Here is a 17,705-nt window from a genome sequence, read left to right as displayed (position 1 = left end):
ATCATGGCTCACTGCAGTCTCAACCTCCTGGGCTCAACTGATCCTCCTATCTCAGCCTCCCCAGTAGCTGACATTACAGGCGCGTGCCACCATGCCAGGCTAATTTTTGTATTTTGTGTAGAGACAGGGTTTCGCCATGTTGAGTAGGTTGGTTTCGAACTCCAGGGCTCAAGCAACTCTCCTACCTTGGCCTCCCAAAGTGCTAGGATTACAGGTGTGAGCCACTGTGATCAACTGAGAATAATTTTTTTTTTAGCTTGCAGTTCCATTTACTAGCTTAAAAAGGATGTCTGAGCATTTGGACACACATTAAGTATAAATCAAGAAATCTGCATATATGGGAAAACAACTGATTCAGAGTATAAATAGAAATGGGTTTCCAATGGAATAGAAAGGATGGATTAAATTTTAGGAAAACTTCTTCCCCAGAAAAGTTAACAACTGAGTGGAGACCAAAAACGACAGGGCAATCTCTTTCTTCAAAGTAATTGGGCACCATGTATCCGAGACAGGTGGTGTACAGAGTGAGAAACTGTTCTCTCCTATATACTTCTTTAAAACAAATTTTTAAAAAGGCCAGGTGTGGTGGCTCATGCCTGTAATTCCAGCACTTTGGGAGGCCAAGGTGGGTGGATCACGAGGTCAAGAGATCGAGACTATTCTGGCTAACACAGTGAAATCCCACCTCTACTAAAAAAATACAAAAAAATTAGCCGGGCATGGTGGCAGGTGCCTATAGCCTCAGATACTTTTGGGAGGCTGAGGCAGGAGAATGGAGTGAACCTGGGAGGCAGAGCTTGCAGCAAGCCGAGATCACGCCACTGCACTCCAGCCTGGGTGACAGAGCGAGACTGTCTCAAAAAAAAATTAATTAAAAAAAACCAAACATGAAATGCTTCAGTAATCTGTCATTCTTGCATAGGGGCCATGCTAATCTTCTTCGTATCTTTCCAATTTTCATATATATGCTGTCAAAGCAAGCACTTAATTAAAAAATTTGGCTGGGCATGGTGGCTCAGGTCTGTAATCCCAGCACTGTGGGAGGCTGAGGTGAGAGAATTGCTTGAGTCCAGGAGTTTGTGACCAGCCTGGACAAAAGAAGGAGACACCATCTCTACAAAAAATTAAAAAAAAAAAATTAGCGAGGCACAGTGGTGCACGCCTGTGGTCCCAGGTACTCAGAAGGGTATGGTGGGAAGACTGCTTAAGCCCAGGAGATAAAGGCTGTGGTGAGCCATGATCACATCACTGCATTCTAGTGTGGGCCACAGAACAAGATCCTGTCTTAATAACAAAAAATTTTAACCATTTTAGAGAAGGGGTCCCGTTCTGTGGCCCAGGTCGGCCTTGAACTCCTGGGCTCAAGTGATCCTCCTGCCGCAGCCTCTTGAGTATCTGGGACTATAGGTAAGTATGCACTACTGTGCCCAGGTTCCCATGTAATTCTTTTCTTTTTTTTTTTTTTTTTTTTTTTTTGAGACGGAGTCTCGCTCTGTCGCCCAGGCTGGAGTGCAGTGGCCGGATCGCAGCTCACTGCAAGCTCCGCCTCCTGGGTTTATGCCATTCTCTTGCCTCAGCCTCCCGAGTAGCTGGGACTACAGGCGCCCGCCACATCGCCCGGTTAATTTTTGGTATTTTTTTAGTAGAGACGGGGTTTCACCATGTTAGCCAGGATGGTCTCGATCTCCTGACCTCGTGATCCACCCGTCTCGGCCTCCCAAAGTGCTGGGATTACAGGCTTGAGCCACCGCGCCCGGCCCTTTTTTCTTTTCTTTTTGTTTTTGAGCTGAAGTCTCACTCTGTCGCCCAGGATGGAGTGCATTGGTGTGATCTCTGCAACCTCCGCCTCCTGGGTTCAAGCGATTCTTCTGCCTCAGCCTCATGAGTAGCTGGGACTACAAGCGTGCACCACCATGCCCAGCTGATTTTTGTATTTTTAGTAGAGACGGGCTTTCACCATATTGATCAGGCTGATCTCAAACTCCCGACCTCATGATTTGCCTGCCTTGGCCACCCAAAGTGCCGGGATTACAGGTGTGAGCCACCACATCCAACCTCTTTTTCTTTTTTTGTGTTTGAGACAGGGTCTTGCTCTGTTTGACAGGCTGCAGTGCATTGGTGTGGTCCTGGCTCACTGCAACCTCCACCTTCTGGGCTCAAGCAATCTTCCCACCTCAGCCTCCCAAGTAGCTGGGACCACAGGCACGTACGACCACACTTGGCTAGTTTTTGTATTTTTTTGGTAGAGACAGGGTTTCACCACGTTCCTCATGCTGGTCTTGAACTCCTAGACTACAAGCAATCCGCTCGCCTCAGCCTTGCAAAGTGCTGGGATTGCGGGAGTGAGTCATTGCGTCTGACCTCCCATATACTTTTTTTTTTTGAGACACAGTTAGTCTTGCTTTGTCATCCAGGCTGGAGTGCAGTGGTGCAATCTTGGCTCAATGTAATGCAACCTCCGCCTCCAGGGTTGAAGCAATTCTCCTGCCTTAGCCTCCAAGAAACTGGGATTACAGGTGCATGCCACCATTTCCAGCTAATCTTTGTATTTTTGATAGATGGGGTTTTGTCATGTTGGCCAGGCTGGTCTTGAAATTCTGAGCTCAAGTGATCTGCCCACATCAGCCTCACAAAGTGCTGGGATTAAAGGTATGAACCAGTGTCCAGCCTCTCACATATTTCTTAATGGCTCCAAGTCAATCATGTTTACTAAAAGCTCATGTTATTACAGGATTGTAAGGGATAAAGTTTCAATCTCCTTCTAGGATTTATTATTCTTACCTGTTTTTCCACATTGAAGGAATGAAAGTTATAATCATAAGTGAGTTCAGTCCCAGCTGGCATATCTTTAAGAGCATAGAGTCCAATCCGGTATACTCCATTAACAGACCTGTAAAGAGAGAAAACAGAGTTATAGAGGCTGGATTTTTTTTTTTTTTCTTTTTTTTGAGACAGAGTGTCCCTCTGTTGCCCAGGCTGGAGTGCAGTGGTATGATCTCAGTTCACTGCAAGCTCTGTTTCCCCGGTTCAATCGATTTTCCTGCCTCAGCCTCCTGAGTAGCTGGGATTACAGGCGTAAGCCACCACACCTGGCTAATTTTCGTATTTTTAGTAGAGACGGGGTTTCACCATGTTGGCCAGCCTGGTCTTGAACTCCTGACCTCAGGTGATCTGCCCGCCTCGGCCTCCCAAAGTGCTAGGATTATAGGCATGAGCCACCACGCCCGGCCTCCACTTTCAATCTCTTTTCTATCCTTGGCAGCCTGTATAATACTGCCAGAGTAAGAATCCTAAATAATTTTTCTTGAAGACATGGTCTGTGTTGTCAATTAGGCTTTAAGTTTTCCTGCTTGGTATTCAGAGTCCTTCTAAAATATGGCTCACCTGTAATCCCAGCACTTTGGGAGGTTGAGGTGGGAGGATCACCTGAGGCCAAGAGTTCGAGACCAGACCAGGCGCAGTAGCTCACGCCTGTAATCCCAGCACTTTGGGAGGCATAGGCAGGTGGATCACCTGAGGTCAGGAGTTTAAGACCAGTGCGGCCAACATGGCAAAACTCTCTCTACTAAAAATATAAAAATTAGCCAGGCAAGGCCACACGTGGTGGCTCACACCTGTAATCCCAGCATTTTGGGAGGCTGAGGGCGGATCACAAGGTCAGGAGTTCAAGATCAGCCTGGCCAACATAGTGAAACCCCGCCTCTACTAAAAACACAAATGTTGGCCGGGCGCGGTGGCTCAAGCCTGTAATCCCAGCACTTTGGGAGGCTGAGGCAGGCGGATCACAAGGTCAGGAGATCGATACCATCCTGGCTAACATGGTGAAACCCCGTCTCTACCAAAAATACAAAAAAATTAGCCAGGCGTGGTGGCGGGTGCCTGTAGGCCCAGCTACTCGGGAGGCTGAGGCAGGAGAATGGTGTGAACCCAGAGGGCAGAGCTTGCAGTGAGCCGAGATGGCGACACTGCACTCTAGCCTGGGCGACAGAGCAAGACTCCGTCTCAAAAAAAAAAAAAAAAAAAACCAAAATACAAAAATTAAGGCCGGGTGGGGTGGCTCACATCTATAATCCCAGCACTTTGGGAGGCCGAGGCAGGCAGATCATGAGGTCAGGAGTTCGAGACCAGTTTGACCAATATGGTGAAATCCCATCTCTACTAAAAACACGAAAATTAGCCGGGCATAGTGGCGCGCACCCATAATCCCAGCTACTCAGGAGGCTGAGGCAGGAGAATCACTTGAACCCGGGAGGCGGAGGTTGCAGTGAGTCAAGATCACACCACTGCACTTCAGCCTGGGCGACAGAGCGAGACTCCATCACACACACACACACACACACACACACACACACACACACACACTAGCCAGGCATGGTGGCACGTGCCTGTACTCCCAGCTAGTCAGGAGGCTGAGGCAGGAGAATCACTTGAACCCAGGAGGCGGAGGTTGCGGCGAGCCGAGATCCCACCACTGCACTCTAGCCTGGGCAACAGGGCGAGACTCCGTCTCAAGAAAACAAACAAAGAAACAAAGAAACAAACAAAAACTAGCTGGGCATAGTGGCACATGCCTGTAATCCCAGCTACTTGGGAGGCTGAGGCAGGAGAATGACTTGAACCCCTGAGGTAGAGGTTGCAGTGAGCTGAGATCATGCCACTGCATTCCAGCCTGGGCAACAGAGCGAGACTCAGTCTCAAAAATAAATTAAAAAAAAGGCTTTAGTTCACTTATTAAATGAATTAAAATTACTTTTTATGGCTTATCTATACAAATCTTCCAGTTTTACCAATTTCTATCATGTGAGTGCCTCTCTTGTTCTATTATATGTAAGGTAATGATCATTTAGTATTTTAGGTGTTTTTTTGATTTTTGTGTTTTTGTTTTTGAGATGTAGTCTCGCTCTGTCTCTAGGCTGGAGTGCGGTGGCACAATCTCGGCTCACTGCAACCTCTAACTCCCGGGTTCAAGGGATTCTCTTACCTCAGCCTCCTGAGTAGCTGGGATACAGGCATGTGCCACCACGCCCAGCTAATTTTTCGTATTTTTAGTAGAGACAGGGTTTCACCATATTGGCCAGTATGGTCTCAATCTCCTGAGCTCATGATCCACCCACCTTGGCCTCCCAAAGTGCTGGGATTACAGGCATGAGCCACCGCGCTCGGCTGTGTTTTAGGTGTTCAGGAGTTTGTGACTCACCTGGGCAACATAGTGAGACCTTATCTCAATATATTAAAAAAAAAAGAATCTAGTCATTATCATTATAGCTAACATTTACTGAGTGTTTTTAATAATATTTTATATTAATTGATTTCATCCTCCTAACAATTATATAAAAATATGTACTATTATTAGTTATTATAGCCCTCATACTACAAATAAGAAAAGTGAGTCACATAGAGTTTGAAACTTGCCCAAATTTGAAACTTGAGGAATCAAGTTTCAAATTAAGACATTCTGGCTTCAAAATCTTAACTACCATGCCATACTGATAACAAGTTATATCATTAATTCTCTTTTTTTTTTTTTTTGAGACGGAGTCTCACTCTGTCGCCGGGGCTGGAGTGCAGTGGCCGGATCTCGGCTCACTGCAAGCTCCACCTCCCGGGTTCACGCCATTCTCCTGCCTCAGCCTCCCAAGTAGCTGGGACTACAGGCGCCCGCCACCTCGCCCGGCTAGTTTTTTGTGTTTTTTAGTAGAGACGGGGTTTCACAGTGTTAGCCAGGATGGTCTCGATCTCATGACCTCGTGATCCGCCCGTCTCGGCCTCCCAAAGTGCTGGGATTACAGGCTTGAGCCACCGCGCCCGGCCTATATCATTAATTTTCAAAGCAATCCTATAGAAAAAAAAAACCAATCCTACCAGATAGGTATTATGATATCTATTTTATATATGAAGTATATATGCCTCAGGGTTTGTTTATGGTTATATAGCAATTAAGTGGCATTCAAACCCAGGGGATTAAAACCCAGGCTGTTTGACTCCTTAGCCTTTTTCTTCTTGTCTCCTTACCAGTGTGGAACACATTAAGGGTTAGATACTGCCCTATTATAGGTAACCTTGTCTAAAATTTTTAGTTTTTAGTATTTTTCTCTCCTGAATTCAGAAAGCATTTTTTAAAATTTAATTTTATTTATTTATTTTTTGAGATGGAGTTTTGCTCTTGTTGCTCAGGCTGGAGTGCAATGGCACGAACTCGGCTCACTGCAACCTCTGCCTCCTGGGTTCAAGCCATTCTCCTGCCTCAGCCTCCCAAGTAGCTGGGATTACAGGCACATGCCACCATGCCTTGCTAATTTTGTATTTTTAGTAGAGACAGGGTTTCTCCATGTTGGTCAGGCTGGTCTCAAACTCCTGACCTCTGGTGATCCGCCTGCCTTGGCTTCCCAAAATGCTGGGATTATAGGCGTGAGCCATTGCACCTAGCTAATTTTTATTTTTAAACAGGATCTCACTCTCGTACAGGCTGGAGTACAGTGGCGCGATCTCAGCTTACTGCAACCTCTGCCTCCCTGGCTCAAGCGATCCTCCCACCTCAGCTTCCTGAGTAGCTGGTGGGACTATGGGCATATGCCACCATGCCCAGCTAATTTTTGTAATTTTAGTAAAAACAGGGTTTCGCCATGTTGCCTGGGCTGGTCTCAAACTCCTGAGCTCAGGTGATCTGCCTGTCTTGGCCTCCCAAAGTGCCGTGATTACAGGCATGACCCACTGAGTCCAGCTGCAGAAAGCATTTGAAATGTATACCAGGAGTTGGCAAACTCTGGTCCACAGGCCACTGCTCCCATCTTTGTAAATAAAGTTTTATAGGTACAAAGCCAACAAGCTTGCTGACTACTGATATATACTGTAACTTTTCTTCTGAGACAGTCTTGATCTGTCACCTATCCTCACGCCTGTAATCCCAGCACTTTGGGAGGCCTAGGCGGGCAGATCACTTGAGGTCAGGAATTCAAGACCAGCCTGGACAACATGGCGAAACACCGTCTCTACTAAAAATATAAAAATTAGCCGGGTGTAGGGACGCATGCCTTTAGTTACAGCTACTCAGGAGGCTGAGGCACGAGAATCGCTTGAACCCAGGAGGTGGAAGTTGTGGTGAGCCAAAATGGCACCACTGCATTCCAGCCTGGGTGACACAGCAAGATTCTGTCTCAAAAAAACAAAAACAGAAAACCAAAAAAAGGTATCTTCTGGCTGGGTATGGTGGCTCATACCTGTAATCCCAGCACTTTGGGAGCCTGAGGAATGAGGATTGCTTGAGCCCAGGAGTTTGAGACCAGCCTGGACAACATGGCAAAACTCCATCTCTATCAAAATATACAAAAATTAGCCGGGCATGGTGGCATGCGCCTGTGGTGCCAGCTACTTGGGAAGCCGAGGTTGCAGTGAGTCAAGATCGTCCCACTGTACTTCAACCCTGGTGACAGAGTGAGACCCTGTCTCCAAAAAAAAGAGGGGAAAAGATATCTTCTAGTTGACGTTCTTGCATAAGTCTGGCATAAACATTCATTTCCGTTGGGGACATACTTAGGACTAGAGTTGCTGGTTTACTGGATATGTTTAGCTTTGGTAGGTTGTGCCATTTTTTGAAAGTGTGTATACCAATTTACACTTCTACCAGCAAATCTAAGAGCATTTATGCTGCTCTAGCCTTGCCAATACTGTCAGTCTTTAATTTTTGACATTTTGGAGGGTATGTAGTGGTTTTCCGATTTAGTTTAATATTTCCCCTAATAACTGTATCTAACATATTAAGTGCTTTTGTATATTTATTGACCACTTTTATATTCTTTTTTAAAGTACCTATTCTTTTACCTATTTTAAAAACTGGATTGTCAGGTCCAGCATGGTGGCTCACACTTGTAATCCCAACACTTTGGAAGGCTGAATTGGGCTGATTTATTGAGTCTAGGAGTTCAAGACCAGCCTGGCCAACATGGCACAACCCTGTCTCTATAAAAAATACAAAAAAATTAGCCAGGCATGGTGGTGTATGCCTGTAGTCTCAGCTACTCAGGAGGCTGAGGCAGGTGAATGGCTTGAACCTGGGAAGAGGAGGCTGCAGTGAGCCAAGATCATACCACTGTACTCCAGCTCTGTCTTAAAAAAAAAAAAGGGCTGCTCTGCACCTATGGAGTAGCCATTCTTTTATCCCTTTACTTTCTTAATAAACTTGCTTTCACTTTATTCTATGGACCCATCTTTAATTCTTTCTTGTGCGAAATCCAAGAACCCTCCCTTGGAGTCTGGATCAGAACCCCTTTCCGGCATCTTTCTGGCGACCACGAAGGGATGATACTTAGGAGACCCACGACCCAAAGGAAATAGACCGCAACAATGATTGGCTGACTTTTGAGTCAAGCAAACTTTTGAGTTATTGACAGCTTTGTGTTTTTTTTGAGATGGAGTTTTGCTCTTGTTGCTCAAGCTGGAGTGCAGTGACACAATCTCAGCTCACTGCAACCTCCACCTCCTGGGTTCAAGCGATTCTCCTGCCTCAGCCTCCTGAATAGCTAGGACTACAGGTGTACACCACTATGCATGGCTGATTTTTTAATGTATTTTTAGTAGAGATGGGGTTTCACCATTTTGGCCAGGCTAGTCTCGAACTCCTGACCTCAGGTGATCCACCTGCCTCAGCCTCCCAAAATGCTAGGATTATAGGCATGAGCCACCATGCCTGGCATACTGACAGCTCTTAACAACTGAGTAAAACTCCTGTGAACAAAATTTGAAGCATGTTTGTTTCTCTCTACCTGATTTCTCCAAAATCTGGAAACCGGTTGACACAATTGGAGAAACTGGTTATTTTACCAAGGCTTTGATTGGAATGGAGTGCTTTATATTAAGGAACCAAACTTGGCTGAGAGAGCCAATAAAAGCCCTTTGGGAAAACTGGCATCATACTTTTTCCATACAGTCCCTGTACAGGGTTCCTGACCTGTGATACCACCTTTTGTCAGAACTATGAATCGCCCTCACCATACTGATGCTTTATGACTGAGCTCTTCTCTATGACTTGGATACAAGAGACCCTAATAGGCAAGAATATCATCACCCTTATTCAACCTGAAGAAACTGCTAAAGATGGATCTTCATCCCTGTTTACCCCTAAGGATTAAGGGTTCTCTTATAAAAGGGAGGGGGAAAATGTCAGAAGCATTTAAACCAGAGCGATTCCATCTTGTATAGAGGTTGGGTAAAATTAGGCTGAGATCTGCTGGGTTGCATTCCCAGTAGGTTAAGCATTCTTAGTTGTAGGATAAGATAGGAGGTTGGCCAAAATACAGGTCATAAAGGCCTTGCTGACAAAACAGGTTGCAGTAAAGAAGCTGGCCAAAACCCACAGAAACCAAGATGGCAAAGAGAGTGACATCTGGTCATTCTCACTACTACACTCCCATCAGTGCCATGACAGTTTACAAACACTATAGCAACGTCAGGAAGTGACCCTATATGGTCTAAAAATTGAAGGAACCCTTAGGTCTGGGAACTGTCCACCACTTTCCCAGAAAACTCATGTATACTCCACCCTAAGCATATAATCTATAAAGAACCATAAAGATGGGCACCCAGCAGCCCTTGGGGCTGCTCTGTTTATGGAATAGCCTTTCTTTTCTTTTATTCCTTTACTTTCTTAATAAACTTTCTTTCACTTAAAAACAAATTTACCAACATTCAACCCTTGAACATCGCATATTTTTCCATTAATTTAGGTCATCTTTATTTTTTCCCAACATCTGACAGCTTCTAGTATAGAGGTCCTACAAACTTTCATAAGATTTATTCTCGGCCGGGCGCGGTGGCTCAAGCCTGTAATCCCAGCACTTTGGGAGGCCGAGACGGGCGGATCACGAGGTCAGGAGATCGAGACCATCCTGGCTAACACGGTGAAACCCCGTCTCTACTAAAAAAATACAAAAAATTAGCCAGGCGAGATGGCGGGCGCCTGTAGTCCCAGCTATTTGGGAGGCTGAGGCAAGAGAATGGCGTAAACCCAGGAGGCGGAGCTTGCAGTGAGCTGAGATCCGGCCACTGTACTCCAGCCTGGGCGACAGAGCGAGACTCCGTCTCAAAAAAAAAAAAAAAAAAAGATTTATTCTTAGGGACTAGTTACAATAGCTTTTATGAAGCTATTATAAATTGTATTGGTTTTTATTTATTTATTTTGACACAGAATCTTGCTGTGTCGCACAGGCTGGAGTGCAGTGGCGGGATCTTGGCTCACTGTAACCTGTGCCTCCTGGGTTGAAGCAATTCTTCTGCTTCAGCCTCCAATAGCTGGGACTACAGGCGTGTGCCACCACAACCAGCTAATTTTTGTATTTTTAGTAGAGACAGGGTTTCAGTCATCATGTTGGCTAGGGTGGTCTCGAACTCCTGACCTCATGATCTGCTCTCCTCGGCCTCCCAAAGTGCTGGGATTATAGGCATAAGCCACTGTACCTGGCCTTGTAATGGTTTTTAAATTTCACTTTCTACTTGGTTGTTGCTAATATATTAAAATGTACTCAATACATTAATTTTTATATACTGACCATCTTTCCATTAATCTTACTAAATTCACTTATATCTGTAGAAATTTCCACGTGTATAATAATGTCATCTGTGATTAACGGTAGTTAAATCTTTTTCATTTCTAATCTTTATACTTTTTTCCTTTTCCTATTGTATTGGTTAGAATCTTCAAATGTAAATGTGACAGTGATATCCTTATTTATGTACAATGGTAGCTAAGGATTTTTAAAAAACGGATGCCCTTTAGCAGATTTGTTAGTTCCTTTTTATTCCTAGTTTGCTGAGTTTTAATTATGAATGAGCACTGAATACTGTTTAATGCTTTTTCTGCTTCTATTGAGACAGTATGTCTTTAGTCTATTCATGTGATAAAATTACATTGGTTTACACTGATTTTTGAATGTTAAACCAAACAATCTTTTATTCCTGGAATAAACCCCACATAGCCATGATGTATTAACCTTTGTATTTATTGTTAAATTTTATTTGTTGATATTTTATTTAGGATTTTTGTGTCTATGTTCATGGAAGACATTGGCCTATATTTTTTCTTCTGTTAACATCCTGGTTAGGCTTTAGAAGGAGGTAACGCTAGTTTTATAGAAGCAAAGAGTTTATAAGTGGTACTGCCATTATTTCTTCTTGTCTTCATTTTTTTTAATAGACACAGGGTCTCTGTCACCCAGGCTGGAGTGCAGTTACATGATCACAGAAAACTACAGCCTCGAACTTCTGGGCTCAGGCGATCCTCTCACCTCAGTCTCCCAAGCAGCACCATCACACCCAGCTAATATTTAAATTTTATCTTAAAATTTTTGTTGAGACAGGTCTCACCATCTTGCCCAGGCTGGTCTTGAACTCCTGGGCTCAAGCAATCCTCCCACCTCTACCTCCCTAAGTGCTGGGATTGCAGGTGTGAGCCACCGCGCCTAGCCTATTTGTTCTTTAAGTATGTGGAAGAATTATCAGTGAAGACATCCGGTTCTTCAGGTTCTTTTATTAGATATTTTTAGTTATACTTTCAATTTTGGGGGTACATGTGCAGATTTTCTGTTTTGTCTTATGTCATCTTTGGAAAGTCATGTTTTTCTTTTTCTTTTTCTTTTGAGACTGAGTCTTGCTCTGTCGCCCAGGCTGGAGTGCAGTGGCGTGATCTTAGCTCACTGCAACCTCCGCCTCCTGGGTTCAAGCGATTCTCTGCCACAGCCTCCTGAGTAGCTGGGATTACAAGCGCCCACCACCACGCCAGGCTAATTTTTGTATTTTTGGTAGAGATGGGGTTTCACCATCTTGGCCAGGCTAGTCTTGAACTCCTGACCTCGTGTTCCACCCACCTCGGCTTCCCAAAGTGCTGGGATTACAGGAGTGAGCCACCGTGCCCGGCTGGGATGTTTTTCAAAGAATTTGTTCATTTCATCTAACTTTTCAAATATAAAGTTGTTCACAGTAATTGATAAACTGTGGTAAATTCACACAAAGGAGTATTAACTCCACATTAAAAAGCAATACCGGCTGGGTGCGGTGGCTCAAGCCTGTAATCCCAGCACTTTGGGAGGCCGAGACGGGCGGATCACGAGGTCAGGAGTTTGAGACCATCCTGGCGAACACGGTGAAACCCCGTCTCTACTAAAAAAAAAAAAAAAATACAAAAAACTAGCTGGGCGAGGTGGCGGGTGCCTGTAGTCCCAGCTACTTGGGAGGCTGAGGCAGGAGAATGGCGTTAAACCCGGGAGGCGGAGCTTGCAGTGAGCTGAGATCTGGCCACTGCACTCCAGCCTGAACGACAGAGCAAGACTCCGTCTCAAAAAAAAAAAAAAAAAAGCAACAAACCACTAATGCATTCAACATGGATGAACTGCAAAAACATGTTTTTAACATGAAAGAGGCCAGACACAAAATAATACATTCACATGAAGTTCTGGAATAGGTAAAACTCATTTGTGGCAATGGAAATCAGATCAGTGCTTGCCTTGGGGGATTGGGAGATCGACTTAAAAGGTAACTTTCTGAAATGATAAAGTGTGTCATATTTTCATAGGGGTGTGGGTTGTAAGAGGTGTATACATTTGAAAAAATTAATGCAAATGTACACTTAAAATCTATGTATTTCTCTGTATATGAATTATCATTTTTAAAAACTTAACAAAAAACTCCAAAGTTGTTCATAGTATCTTCATATAATCTTTTTAAAATTATTTTTTAGGTGTGATTTTTTTGCTTCTCAATTAGATGCTAATCTGTTTGAGGAGAAGGGACCTCCAGATTCACTTATTTTTATTTCTCTTTGTGAGAAATGCCCCAAATATGTAATAAGCATGCAGTAGAGTGGCTGAATGAACTGATATGAGATGATCCATGTAACACAGTGCCTAGCACATAAGAACTCAATAAATATTAGGTATTATTAATATTATTATTTTTTCGAGATGGAGTCTTGCTCTGTCACCCAGGTTGGAATACATTGGTGTGATCTCAGCTCACTGCAACCTCAGCCTTCCAAATTCAAGCAGTTCTCCTGCCTCAGCCTCCCAAGTAGCTAGGATTATAGGTGCATGCTACCATGCCTGGCTAAGTTTTGTATTTTTAGTAGAGATGGGTTTCACCATGTTGGTCAGGCTGGTCTCAAACTCTTGACCTCGTGATCCGCCCACCCTGGCCTCCCAAAGTGCTGGGATTACAGGCGTGAGCCAACGCACCTGACCTATTATTATTTTTTGTTTCTGATTTTTTCTTGCTGTTTTGTCCAGAATGGCCTCAAACTCCTGGGCTCAAGTGCTCCTCTCACCTCAACCTCTCAAATAGCTGAGACTATAGGCGCGTACCACCACCCTGGCTATCATTATTATCATTATTACATTTTTCTTTTTTTTTTTTTTTTTTTTTTTTTTTTTGTTGAGACGGAGTCTCGCTCTGTCGCCCAGGCTGGAGTGCAGTGGCCGGATCTCAGCTCACTGCAAGCTCCGCCTCCCGGGTTTACGCCATTCTCTCGCCTCAGCCTCCCGAGTAGCTGGGACTACAGGCGCCCGCCATCTCGCCCGGCTAATTTTTTGTATTTTTTTTTAGTAGAGACGGGGTTTCACCGTGTTAGCCAGGATGGTCTCGATCTCCTGACCTCGTGATCCGCCCGTCTCGGCCTCCCAAAGTGCTGGGATTACAGGCTTGAGCCACCGCGCCCGGCCTATCATTATTACATTTTTCTAGGACATAAATCCTGAAACTACTTTCATGACAAACAACAACCAAAAACACCAAATAAGCAAAACAAACAAACATAAAAACAAAACACAAATAAAAACAAAAATATCTGTCTGGGAGCGAGAAGTTAGGGTGAAACGAAGCTTACTCTGCCCATGGGATCTGGGGTAATGGGGAATAGCCTGAGCTGCTTTGTGTAAGCTGACTGACACTGTGGAAAGATCAATCCCTTGCTGCACTCAATGCCTATTCTGTTGGATTCTTGGCTTCACCTTTTCCTGCTTCCTTACCATTTCTGCATTTCACAATTTGGGTCACAGCTGTGGTTGATGAATCGGGCCTCATTTCCCATGCGGTAACTGTCAATCACCATCCCACTATCCAGGTTCAGGCAGTAGTGGTCACTGTGATTATGATACTGCTCAATCATCCTGTTCCTAAAGAGAAGATAAATGATTGAATGGCAATTAAAGAGTAGCTGAAGGTAAATTTTGAATCTTCCATTCTCCATTCTAATCTTATACCTTTGCATTTTATTAGAATACCATCATTTACCACTGTACCTGAATTCCTGTTCGCTGACAACCTCCCCTAGGTATTCAATGATGAACTGCCCAGCTTTTAGGGGCTCTTTGGTTCTGATTCCCCAACCTTTTTCCTCAGCTCGAAATCGTTCTAGACATTGCACCCATTCATGCCTCTGTATCCTCTGGTTACAGCATTGCTCACCACATGGGCAAGTGTTGGGGGAACACTCAGCAAAGATCATTCTAGAAAAAAAAGGAATAACTATACATCAATTTACATGATACATACCTTGATGCATCCATTTTTAAAGTTTACAAATATTTAAAAATGAATACATGAAATCAATTTTTATTTAATAAAAGTACCCAAATCACTAAGATTAAAATAATAAATGTCAAAAATTAATAATATTCAGAATTTCCAAGTCAGGTTGCAAATCCTGAATGCTTCTTGTAAATGATTAAGCTAACTGTCCACTCAGCATCCTGGGTAAACATTGTCATATTTATCTGTTCAAAGAATAAGGCCAGGCACCGTGGCTCATTCCTGTAATCCCAGCACTTTGGGAGGCTGAGGTGGGTGGATTACCTGAGGTCAGGAGTTCAAGACTAGCCTGGCCAACATGGTGAAACCCTGTCTCTACTAAAAATACAAAAATTAGCTGGGTGTGGTGGTGTGTGCCCGTAATTCCAGCTACTTGGGAGGCTGAGGCAGGAGAGTCCCTTGAACCTGGGAGGTAGAGGTTGCAGTGAGCAGAGATCGCACCACTGCACTCCAGCCTGGGCGACAGAGTGAGATTCCGTTTCAAAATAAATAAATAAATAACTGTGATCCAAAGAAGAATCAGTAATTTGATGATGATTTCACTGCACTCTTATTTTGAAGCACTCATGCCCATTTACTGATTTTTAAAAAATTGTGGTAAAATACCTAATTTACTTTTCTTTCTTTTTTTTTTTTTGAGATGGAATCAGCCTCTGTTGCCCAGGCTGGAGTGTACTAGCACGATCTCGGCTCACTGCAAACTTCACTTTTCAGGTTCAAGTGATTCTCCTACCTCAGCCTCCCGAGTAGCTGGGATTACAGATGTGTGTCACTGCGCCCAGCTATTTTTTGCATTTTCAGTAGACAGGATTTTACCATGTTGGCTAGGCTGGTCTCAAACTCCTGACCTCAGGTGATCTGCCCGCCTCGGCCTCCCAAAGTGCTGGGATTACAGGCTTGTGAACCACTGCACCGGCCCCTAATTTCTCTTATTTTATTTATTATTTTTGAGATGGAGTCTCACTCCATTGCCCAGGCTGGAGTGTAGTGGCATGATCTCGGCTCACTGCAATCTCTGTCTTCCGGGTTCAAGCAATTCTACTGCTTTAGGCTCCCAGGTACCTGGGATTATAGGCGCATACCACCACGCCCGGGTAATTTTTGTATTTTTAGTAGAGATGGGGGTTCACCATGTTGGCCGGGCTGGTCTCGAACTCCTGACCTCAAATGATCCACCCACCTCAGCTTCCCAAAGTGCTGGGATTACTGGCATGAGCCACTGCACCTAGTCAGTTTTGTTTTGTTTTTTAAAATTTATTTTTATTTTTATTTTTATTTATTTTTTTTTTTTTGAGGCGGAGTCTCGCTCTGTCGCCCGGACTGGAGTGCAGTGGCCAGATCTCAGCTCACTGCAAGCTCCGCCTCCCGGTTTACGCCATTCTCCTGCCTCAGCCTCCCGAGTAGCTGGACTACAGGCGCCCGCCACTTCGCCCGGCTAGTTTTTGTATTTTTAGTAGAGACGGGGTTTCACCGTGTTAGCCAGGATGGTCTCGATCTCCTGACCGCGTGATCCGCCCGTCTCGGCCTCCCAAAGTGCTGGGATTACAGGCTTGAGCCACCACGCCCGGCCGTATTTTTATTTTTTATTATTATTATTTTTTTTTTTTTTTTATTTTTTATTTTTGGAGACGGAGTCTCGCTCTGCCCCCAGGCTGGAGTGCAGTGGCGCGATCTCGGCTCACTGCAAGCTCCTCTTCCCGGGTTCCCGCCATTCTCCTGCCTCAGCCTCCCGAGTAGCTGGGACTACAGGCGCCCGCCGCTACGCCCGGCTAATTTTTTTGTATTTTTAGTAGAGATGGGGTTTCACTGTGTTAGCCAGGATGGTCTCGATCTCCTGACCTCGTGATCCGCCCGTCTCGGCCTCCCAAAGTGCTGGGATTACAGGCGTGAGCCACCGCGCCCGGCTATTTTTATTTTTTTTGAGGCAAAGTCTCGCTCTGTCACCGAGGCTGGAGTGCAGTGGCGTGATCTCGTTCACTGCAACCTCTGCCTCCTGGATTCAAGGGATTCTCCTGCCTCAGCCTCCCAAGTAGTTGGGATTACAGGCATGCACCACTACGCCCAGCTAATTTTTGTATTTTTAGTAGAGACGAGGTTTTGTCATGTTGGCCAGGCTGGTCTCGAGCTCCTGGCCTCAAGTGATCCACCCACCTCAGCCTCTCAAAGTTCTGGGATTACAGGCACAAGCCATTGTGCCCAGCCTTTTGTTTTAATTAAAGAGGGGATGTCTCCCTCTGTCACCCAGACTGGGGTACAGTGGTCTGATCACAGCCTACTGTAGCCTCGAACTCCTTGGCTCAAGGGATCCATCCTGCCTTGGCCTCCTGAGTAGGTGGGATTACAGGCATGAACTATCACACTCGGCCTTAACCATTTTTAAGAGTACAGTTCAGTGACATTAGGTATATTTGCTGCTGTTGTATTACAGGAATTTTATATTACGTTAATTGAAATGACATTTCCAGGCTATATGACTAGCTAAACTCATAATAGTTAGTGAATTAACAAGTTAAAAATTCTAGCTGGGTGCGGTGGCTCATGCCTGTAATCCCAGCACTTTGCGGAGCAGAGGCAGGAGGATCACATGAGGTCAGGAGTTCGAGAGCAGCCTGGCCAACGTGGCAAAACCTTGTCTCTACTAAAAATACAAAAATTAGCAGGGCATGGTGGTGTGTGCCTATAGTCCCAGCTACTCGGGAGGCTGAGACAGGAGAATCTCTTGAACTTGTATGGTGGACATTGCAGTGAGCTGAGATCATGCCACTGTACTCCAGCCTGGGCAACAGAGTGAGGCTCCATCTCAAAACAAACAAACAAACAAACTGAACATAGAAGACAAAAGGCACAGACATCTTGTCATTGCTTTCTTTACTTTTTTTTTGGAGACGGTCTTGCTCTGTCACCCAGGTTGAAGTACAGTGGCACAATAATGGCTCGCTGCAGCCTTGACCACCTGGGCTCAAGCAATTCTCCCACCTCAGCTTACTGGGTAGCTGGGAACACAGGCTGGGTAGCTGTGGAAACACCACATCTGGCTACTTTAAAAAAAAAAATTATTTGTAGAGATGAGGTCTTGCTATGTTGCTTTTGCTGGTCTCGAATTCCTGGGGGTCAAGGGATCCTTCCTCATCAGCCTC

General features: G+C 44.8%; 1 protein-coding gene and 1 non-coding gene across 2 annotated transcripts in view; both read right to left on the bottom strand.

The window, feature by feature from the left end:
* ASH1L (ASH1 like histone lysine methyltransferase) overlaps positions 1 to 17,705 on the bottom strand; it is a 233,924-nt gene that overhangs the window by 26,152 nt on the left and 190,067 nt on the right. Inside the window, 3 exon segments of the mRNA XM_033196131.1 lie at positions 2,782 to 2,890; positions 14,007 to 14,153; positions 14,280 to 14,486. Coding sequence (XP_033052022.1) covers positions 2,782 to 2,890; positions 14,007 to 14,153; positions 14,280 to 14,486 — 463 coding nt within the window.
* LOC117076995 lies at positions 882 to 984 on the bottom strand. The gene has a single exon (XR_004434597.1). It is a non-coding gene; the product is annotated as a U6 spliceosomal RNA (small nuclear RNA).

The sequence above is a fragment of the Trachypithecus francoisi genome, unplaced genomic scaffold, assembly GCF_009764315.1.
Source record: "Trachypithecus francoisi isolate TF-2019V2 unplaced genomic scaffold, Tfra_2.0 Lachesis_group5, whole genome shotgun sequence".
In the NCBI taxonomy this organism is placed as follows: Eukaryota; Metazoa; Chordata; class Mammalia; order Primates; family Cercopithecidae; genus Trachypithecus; species Trachypithecus francoisi.
Note: the sequence above shows the minus strand (reverse complement) of the source record. Positions and strands in the feature narration are given on the sequence as shown.